Source organism: Cryptomeria japonica, chromosome 1 (genome assembly GCF_030272615.1).
Source record: "Cryptomeria japonica chromosome 1, Sugi_1.0, whole genome shotgun sequence".
In the NCBI taxonomy this organism is placed as follows: Eukaryota; Viridiplantae; Streptophyta; class Pinopsida; order Cupressales; family Cupressaceae; genus Cryptomeria; species Cryptomeria japonica.
In genome coordinates this window covers 336472365-336482259 of record NC_081405.1, presented here as the reverse complement: position 1 = coordinate 336482259, position 9895 = coordinate 336472365, and the positions used below count along the sequence as shown (strand labels likewise).

The 9895-nt window shown below is 38.0% G+C and overlaps 1 protein-coding gene across 3 annotated transcripts in view; it reads left to right on the top strand.

Annotated features, from left to right (window-relative positions):
- Nucleotides 1-748: 748 nt before the first annotated feature.
- Nucleotides 749-9895, top strand: part of LOC131043616 (uncharacterized) — a 42519-nt gene continuing 33372 nt past the window's right edge. The window contains exons 1-7 of one of the 3 annotated variants that reach the window (XM_057976849.2): nucleotides 749-1063; nucleotides 1362-1532; nucleotides 3718-5232; nucleotides 5902-6020; nucleotides 6338-7033; nucleotides 7195-7540; nucleotides 7790-7955. In XM_057976849.2, the coding sequence (XP_057832832.2) occupies nucleotides 3829-5232; nucleotides 5902-6020; nucleotides 6338-7033; nucleotides 7195-7540; nucleotides 7790-7955 (2731 nt within the window). In that variant the 5' untranslated portion in view covers nucleotides 749-1063; nucleotides 1362-1532; nucleotides 3718-3828. Of the gene's footprint in view, nucleotides 1064-1361; nucleotides 1533-3702; nucleotides 5233-5901; nucleotides 6021-6337; nucleotides 7034-7194; nucleotides 7541-7789; nucleotides 7956-9895 lie in introns of all 3 variants that reach the window. The other 2 variants (XM_057976848.2, XM_057976850.2) reach the window with 2 other exon arrangements.

Genomic DNA, 9895 nt, shown 5'->3' with positions numbered 1-9895 from the left:
TACTTATACACAAATGTTGTAATAGTCATGTGTTATGGGTACTAATAAAGTTGCACAACTCTTCCGATTAAAGTCCATAAATTCTAATTACTGGAGGCAAAGTGGGCAGCTATTGGTACTTGTGAAATGTATTAATGAGCTTTTTAGTTATCAGTTTTTTGGTTTCTTTAAAGTTAGTAATTGGGAGGTTGGATGAACAAAGAGTGAATGGTAATTGGAACATAGACACTTCTCCTATCGATCCGATAAATGATTTTTTAATGAACTTAAAAATAATGAAATCCAATAAACATTATTGAAACAAAATAAAAGATAATTGATCCTTTTTCCTTACCATCTCTGACCTTTATTTTTTCAAATATAACTGGTAAAAACTGCCTCTTTTAAATTATTCTCGTACTTAATACAAATATTTACATAAGCTACCCGCTCTATAATAAAATTCCATTACTTCAGCAGAGAAGTTGAAGTGCCTTGTAAAATACCTTGGATTAAGGGTTTTGGCGAAGGATTCAGGTTTCGTAAGTAATGTCTACCTATGATCCGTTATACAGGAAATCCGACGGAGAAACACCGATCTCAACAACAATGACCCGTCCTGTCACACCAATGAGAAGAGGACAGCACACCACGTGGATTTACATTGCAACTTGACGTGGACAGTACGCAGATATTCTTCCTGATGATGTGGCAGAGGCACAACAAAGAAGATTATAATTAGCCGCCAGAGGGGTATTAATATTCTCTCCCTTCGTAATCCGTTTGTATCGGTAATTATCGTCGTGTTCTCTTTTGCTGCAAAAGCGGAAGCGGGTTCGAAACCCTAGGCAGGGTGGTCTTAAACCTCCGTTTGTAGTAGAATTAGCTTTTGAAATCTACTTTTTCGCACCGCGATCTGGTGCTGTGTTGAATATGAAATGTGTTGGGCACGGGTTCGAGCCGATCGAGCCGAAGATGGAGTTGATTTGGACGAATTTTGGACCGCGAGGAGCCTGAATTTACTTGGTTCGGCGGGGATGTTGTTGAATTTTTGTGCGTTTTCAACATTGATCGAACTTTTCAGGTACTTGTTTTAAATGCCCTAAACTTGTCTACTGTTTTGTAATCTGATTTGCCGTTCCCGCTCGAATTGCCGAGACAATGAATTTACCTCCTGACCGAGCTGGTCACGTTTTTAATACACCTTTTTGTTTCCGGCTTGGTTTATAATCGATTGAATTCTGTAGATTATGCGTACAGTTTTGTGCTGTTTCGCATTCTTGAATGAACTTGTCAGAAATTTGAATTTCAACTTTGTTGCGACAGAAGCAAACTGCAACGTCTTTTGTTTTAACTTAAACTATTTGCTTTGATCAATTCAGATTTTTTAAGGACGGCTGATCATCTATCAGAGGAGGTCTATTAATAATTCAGAGTCTCTCCAAAAAGGATTGCTTTAAACAGGTTTTGTTTTGTATGACAAAAATAATTTTGGTGCAAGACAGGAGAATCTAGAGTCTATACATTGTCAATCGGAAAAAGCAATTTGATAGGTAAGGAAGATTTTAGTTGTCATTATATTCAACGTAGAATTCTTTAGGAAATCAATATAATTATTATTCTTTTCTCGTACGATTTTCCTCTTCCGAAGGGTTTTATTACAGTCACCTGGAAGCTCCGGTATAGATAAAAAAATTCATCCTCATCCATGACCTACATTTTTGGTGATTACATTTATACATAATAATAAATATAGCTGTGCCCTTATTGATTCGAAATGACATGGCTGACCAAGGGTCGTATATCAGGGTTCTACTGGTACAGGTCCTATTGGAAACGGGTGATGAAGTCGGATCAAAGGTCTAGGGACAGAATCTCATGTTCTTCACATAGGAATATCATGTTAGGAATATCTTTGAACATGTTTTTGTATGCCAGCGTGAAATTTCCATCGTAGAAATGTGTGCATTGATTTGCTCCAAAACTGAGCGGAGGCTTGCACTGATATTTTGTGTAGTTGGAAAAGTATAAAATGATTAAAAGGATTTCCATATGATGTTTCATACTTGCCCATGTAGATGCAAAAAACAATACATATTAGTCATGGAAGAGTAAAACTGATGTAGTCACTAGAATATGTTAAAATTGGATATGGTAACAGGGATGTAGATGCCATAGTGAAATAGGGCATGCAATTAGATGAACGGGGTACCCTGTAAGGATATATAGTACTACTGCAAGGGTATATTGCATTTAAATATGATCTTAATGATATATTGTACTACTGCAAGGATATATTGCATTTAAATATGGTCTGTAGTGGGTAAGATTGTAACAACAGGGATGGCCTTGGTGACTGAAGAATGATGATATGATGCAATATATCTACTAATGTTCCCAAGTTTTGTTTCTATGTTTGGTTGAATGGTTGTTGCTGTTTTTAACTCTTTTTTATGCCTCAAAAATTAGATTCAATATTTCACTTAAGTTTACTTTTGGCAATTAGATCATATAATCAAAAAATAAAAAACCTCTATATTAAGAGGTTCAGGAACAAGGAATTACTCTACCGATCTGTTCCAGTTTATCCTTATATTGATTTTTCCTTATTTGATATAGTCTCCACCAATACTTGCAAGTATAATTTAAACTCATCTATTAGCATACACTTTTTATGGTTTGGTTTCTTTTTTAATTTATATCCCCTCTCCATTCAAGAAAAAAAGTTCTCTTTCTTGAATTATCATGCTTTTATAGTCTAGGAATGTGAAAATATTCTCTACTATGCTCTTTGCAGAATTTTTTTAACTGAATATCTAAGCAAAGCTATCTAATGAGTCGTGTGTAAAGTTGAATTTATTTATATGCTCAAAAGTAAAAACTTGCTTGTTTTCTTCAATTGGTTGTAACTTGGGATTCTATATATTATCTATTTGAGCATTTTACATCATTAATTGAAAGATAGATCATATTCGAGAGTATTGTTTCAAGTTTCAACATGTTCAAATTTTCTGAAATCTTCTGTTTGGTTGTTTGATAGAAGTGATGACCAAATTGCATTTCTTTAAGTCAACCATTATCTACAGCAACTGACAGTTGGTGATTTTTCTTTTCTCACCATTTGATACTTTTGCAAAGATTGTATAGCAGAAAAGAATTTCACTGCACTAAGAATTTCACTGCACTAAGTGATATGATTGAAAATTGATTCTGATGTTACTTGATAGGCATGTCAATATCAAACTTCTCATGATTATGAATAAGATTGGAAATTGTAAGACCATTTCTTGTTCTGGGCGTTTCATTGATTGGTTTGGATCGCGCAGGATGTCATACATCACTTAATGGCCAAAATTAAATTGTGTTCTTTTCACATAAGGGGATTCCTGTAGATTAATAGGTTCAATAGTCTGTTTTCATCACTCAGTGAGCAAAATTAAGTGTGTTTGTCTCATACCAGGGGATGTGTAGAATGGCAGGTTCAATAATCTGTTTTCAAAAGCTTTGTTTTTTCAACTCTAAATCTAAATTGATGTTACAATACTATTTATGTGGATGTGATCCTCTACTGCTGTATTTTTATCTTTTATGTTCTTTCCAAAATGATATTAAGTCAAAGAGTATTTCTTAAAGGAAAGAAAATGGAAAGCAAAGGGAGGTTTAGTTTCTGTTTAGTACTTTTGCAGAAAGACTGTTTAATCTCTTTCCTCTGATTGGTTTCAGTAAAATTTGATGCAGATATTAAGATCAAAACTGTAAGGTTTGAACTGAGAAGGATAACATTGATTATCATTTGCGCTGCCCTTCTTTATCTGATAAAAATTGTTGTCAGAACTTGGTAAAATCAAAATGGCATCTGGATCAATCAGTGCAGATGAAAGGTTTGCTAACATGATCCATCGTCAACAGTTGCTGCAAAAAGAGGATATAAATCAATTAACAGAAGCCCAGTCAGTATCTGATGCTCATGAGGAATTTAGACGAGGTTTGGAAGTGCTTGTTCGGGATCATTTCCATACCTGTATGACTCTTGCATCCTGCAGCTCTGCCCATGATAGTGGAATCAATGGTCGACGTGATCGTATTAACCGCTTTCATGAGGACCATGATGACAATGAAGAGGAGGAAGGCGATCAGCTTGTGCGCAGAAGGCGCAGATCTGAAATGGAGGAAGATTTGACAGATTCCTCTGCTGCAAGAAGACATCAATCAAGGATCTTGGCTAGATGGGCTGCACGACAAGCTCAGGAGATGATCACTACAATGGAAAGACAGAATCGAGAGTCAGAGTTACTGGCTCTTGCAGGCCTACATGCCGTATCAATGTTAGATTCATCTTTCCTCAGGGAATCTTCAGCTTCTAGATCAGAGGGTAGAGTTGAAAGGCCTAGTACTCGAGCTTCATCTCTCCTCCAGATGTGGAGGGAGCTTGAGGAGGATCAACGAGCTGATCGTGCTAGGGGAAGAATGAGAGCAAGAATGGTTCACTCAGAGGTTCCAGAAATTCAAAGGGAGCACATAGATGACCAAACATATCATGAAAATGCTGGTGTTGGTGGAAGGGACCATACTGCAAATACTAGCAGTGTAAATACTTTGTTACATCAATCAAATCAACAAATGAATGTTTCACAGGGAGGTAGTGATTTTTCTGGGGACAGACAGTGGATGGTAAATGACCAAAATGACAATGAGGCTCCTGAAGCTGGACACAGGCATGGGGAATATAGAGATTGGGAAGAAAGACAGTTGGATTCAGAGAATGTCAGTAGGGAACAATCTCCTGAACTTGGAGAGGGTGAGACTGAGAGGGTGAGACAAATTGTAAGGGGATGGATGACTGAAAATGGCATCACTGAAAATTCATCTAACTTGACCCATGGCAGTGGCCACAGGACAGAGTTGCTTGGTGAAAATGAAAGAGAGAGAGTAAGATTAGCCAGGGAGTGGGTACACACAGCAAGCCAGCAGAGAGATGTGCGTGGTAGCAGGCGGGAACAATCTCAGAGGCATGGTGTTCAACCTGGTCTGGTACGAAGACAAGCTAGACAACGTGAAGTTACGCAAAGTGGATTGGTTGCTGAGATGGAGGAGCGTGCGCCAGAGCATGTGAACAGGGATGCACTAAGATTGCGAGGAAGGCAAGCTTTTATGGATTTGCTTGTGAGGATCGGGAGGGAGAGACAGAGAGAACTTCAAGGACTCTTGGAGCATCGAGCTGTTTCAGAGTTTGCACACCGCAACCGGATACAGGTGAGCAGTGTGATATGCATATTTTCATGCTGCATGGTTATTTGATCAGAAGTGGACGGTTTTAACATTTTTGGTACTTTTCCATTTTTATGTGACCTTTATAAGGGTAAAATGTCTCATCAATAACAGTGGTTGTTGACGATCTACGACTTGTTTTCCTGGTCCATAGGATCTTTAGATTGAGTTCATTTGCAATTATTTATTATTTGTATATTACTCTGACCACATCTTGGGTTTTTTCTTTGAGGATCCAGTCCCACAAGTTTAATATTTTTTGATTCCTGGAGATTGAAGTTGTGAATATATAGAAAGCTTTTCAGGTGATATTCTATGTATTGTCTTTTTTACTGTTCTATGTGGCTTTAAATTGTCAGAGGCATTTGTTTTTTCTTCTCTGCTTGCTTTGCACTTTTATTTCATTTATTTGTACTATTACAATTTTCATTATTGTCTTTGCATGCTCAAATATTTATGGGTACTTTAGGTAATGCCATAATTGTATATATAATTTTAACTTTTATGTTTCAGAATACGTGGTATCTAGATGTGATTATGCATGCATAAACTACTTTTTAGCATGAATAGTAGTCTGCTGTCTGCATTTGACTGTTTTATTCTTCATGTTTGGATAAACCATTATCAGTAAATGTTTTTGATACCCTTTTGCAGTCTTTACTTCGAGGCAGATTTCTGCGTACAGGACCTGGAACTGAGGAAGAGAGGCCACCTTCAACAGCTGCAAGGGAGTTGGGTCAGTTAAGACAACGCAGGACCGTATCTGCTCTACGGTATGGATACTTACTGAAGTGTTTTCTTCCTTTGATTCTAACATATGCAAATGGTATGTTGGGTGTGCATTATTGGTGCCTATCCTTCTTAACTGTTGAATGTGAGCAGTTCAAAACCTTGTCATGCTTAGGGAAGATAATACTGAAAACTTCGAGATAGAACCCTTTTAAAATGTACCGTCTTCTGATTGTAGAAGATTGGTATGAGTTGCTGCAATATGGTTAAGTAATTTTAATAGAATTACAACATGATGTGTGAGTGTATGCTTTTTGCATTGAAATGATTAAATGATAACCAGGGAAAGCTTTTTATTCAGATTGGAAAATATTGTTCGTGGTCAAGCTGTTAACCATTCTGATGGGGCTGGAAGCAACAATTCCAATATTCCTGGTGACAGCAACTTCAATACTTCAAGAAATGATCAGTCCAGATTGGAAGAACTGCAAAACACTTTACAAGATCAGAGTACGATGCAAGAAAGTCATCAAGCTGGAAATGGGCAAGATCTTGGAAGAGAGATGGGGGAGGTGGAAGGAGATATTGGCGAAGTGAGAAGGGATGCACAAGAAATTGATATGGAAGGTGTAGATGGAGACTCAGAGGAAGATACTGTACAAGATGTTGATAGGAACTGGCAAGAAAATGCTGAAGTGGAAAGGGTGCAGGAAAGGCTGGAAGGTACTGAAGGGGAATTACATAGAGGCTGGCAGGATGATTCAGAGAATGCAGATAGGGACTGGCAAGGAGATGCTACTCAAGACGTAGACAGAGAATGGCAAGAAGGTGCCATTCAAGATGTAAACAGGGACTGGCAAGGCAATGCTTCACAAGATGTTGAGAGTGATTGGCATCAAGATGCTACACAGGAAGTGGCAAGGGACTGGCAGGAACATCCTTCACAGAGAGAAGCAAGGGCCTGGCAAGGCATTGCAACTAGAAGACAAGTCAATGATTTTGAGCCTTCAGAGGACACAACTGCATACAACATGGAACTCCGTGAACTTCTAGGCAGGTATGTTTTCAAGAACCTCTGTAGTCATTGATTTTGTTCTTTTAAATTGGCGAATCTGATATGAGTAATTGGTGATTGATACTTGTTTAGGCTCAGGATATGTTGCAGAAATTTGGAAGTCAAAATCATAAATATTATAACTTGATTTCTTCTTTGAGCAGGCGGAGTGTTTCGACAGTTTTGGCAAGTGAATTCAGAGAAAGTTTGGATCAACTGATTAGATCCTATGTACAAAGGCAAGGTCATAACCCTGTAGCCTGGGATCTAGAAAGGCCTGTACAAAGGACCACAAATGTGCAGGAGGAAGATCCAGAGCCGCAAGAAGCTGAGAGCCGAAATGAGGGTCTTACTAATGTTACAAATGTGCCTGGATTGCGTCCACCTCCACCTCCTCCACCTCCACCAACACAGCCACTTTGGCAACAAGGTACTGCATGGGCTACTCCAGTATTGCCTCCACCTCCACAGACAACATGGAGTCGTCATCCGTTACAACGCTCTGACATTGTGAGTTATTATGATTTTATTCTTTATCCTTTTTGGGGTTGCATATGATGCACAATATCAAAATAAGCACAATTGATATAGATAATTTTTGAATAGGTAGCATAAATGTGCTTACAATTTCTGGAGATAAAAGAATGTTTGTTCTGCAATATTGATTGTATTACCAAGTGTGTAAATACATTTAGTTTCTTTAAATAAAAAAACACACATAAAATATAAATTTTAATTGACTTGGTCTTACACTTGCAGGAATGGGAAGTTGTAAATGACTTAAGGTCTGAGATGACACGAATTCAACAAGGAATGATTAGCATGCAGCGCATGCTGGAGGCTTGTATGGATATGCAGTTGGAGCTACAACGATCTGTCAGGCAAGAAGTATCTGCTGCTCTAAACCGCTCAAATGAAGGTCAAAGTAAGTTTTTTCCTGTGGAATATAAGCTATAACAAATAATGGTGCTTGACAAAAGCATGTTGTGTAAATATTTTAGAAAACTATTTTGAATTAACTGAGATAGACATTCATGTCAAAATTTAGAAACAGGTTCCATCATCTGCAATGAAGTCTACACAAACATAAAAGAGACTTGTTACACAAGAGATTTATACAACTGATAGCTACTAAGAATAACCTTCTATTAGAGATTAATAATGGCTGTAATAGAAGATAGAATGAGGTGAAAACACTATTTATTTACACTATATACCAATGTAAAATATGCTTAGGGAGATTTTACTACCCCTATAATATTGTTGATGTGTCTTTTATACACGATCAAACACAGAATAAAATACCCAAAGGTACCTTATCCTCTCTTGAACAAAGTTTCCCCGAATGTTGAAGATTTCGCCTAAGGATCAATCGAGGCAACTCCAAGGTTCTTATATGTAGGGTCTCTACGTGTGGATAAGCTTTTGTGGTATGATGTGATTATGCTGGAATCACAAGGGGACTTACGTTCGAATGCCTGCGCGTTTGAATTTGTTGGAACTCAAGTCCTATCTACTCATCGGGAGAATAAAGAAATAGCAAAAGGTTGGGGGCTCAAAAAGTCTATTCTAAGACCTAGAATGCAAGAAGATAGATGAGCGACTAGGTGAAGTTCTACTGGGTTGGGTCTTACCATCAGACTGAACAATTCGACACCAGCTCAGTGCAATCTTCTAAGGGACATTTTGGATATGTTCAAATCGTTTCCATCAAACACTGATCACCATCCAAGTTAATGCATGAACAATGGATGTATAACAATTTGAAATTAAGCTCTTTAATGCCTGTTGACCACGCAGGGCACACTTACAATCAGTAAGGGGCTAGTGGTATGGACTAGGCGGATTCCACGCGAGCGCATTCAGTAACTTCCTTCATTCAATCTAATTGTCTATTATCTAAAATGAAGATTCAACAAGAAACCATGCATATTGCAAGAAACAACACATTTCACCTTAACTTCAATGAAAAATGAGGTTTATTTACAATTTTGGGCAACAATTTCTTGCCTTCTCTTCCTACTCTATTCTAATTACCATCTAAGCTTCTATTCTTCTATCCTATTCACAAACTATTCACTATTCTAACCACTATTAACTCACTATTAGCCTTTACAAATGAAGAGCGAGAGCTTTATATAGAGAGCTCTTTACAATTCAATGGCTAGGATTACAAGATGGAAAACCCTAATTAGGGTTTGTTACAAAAAACTTCTTTAGCCAATGAGAAAATTAACTTTTCAAGAGTGTGGACCAATAGATGTCAGGGGTAGGTGCCTCGAAATTTGTGCCATCACTGGTGAGTCAAGTACATTGAATCTAGACATGCTGATGTGGACCTCTTTGATTGGAGGAACAGTGACTGGGATGCCACCTTGTCTTGCGTTTGTGCTTGGTTAATCAAGGAACGTTGTATTTCTTGATATTCAATGTGATGATGATGAGAAGCTAACTTTGATTAACTCTTCTGAAACTATCTGCTTCTTAAATGTACGCTTGCACTAACCTTGGTTGATCCTCCTTCGTCTTTGATGTACTTGATGAATGGTGTACCTTTCCTTGGCTCTCCTATGCTCGATGAAGCCTCTTCACGGTCAAGTCACTCCTCCTCTGGTAGCTCACTTCGCCTTGAAGTGTTTGTAAGATCCTTCTTTTTGACATCCATTGGTTTCTCCATGTGGTAGAACGAGGTCTTTGAGGATGGTTAACTCCATTGCTTGCAACTCCTTGAACACTTGAAGTCCTTCAACTTAGTAGCACCTTGAATCCTCTCTCATGCATTTGAAGTGTCCTCAATGATGATGAAACTTGAAGAGGTCGCCCTTGTCTTGGCCTGATCTTCCTCCATCTTGATTTTGTTGATCT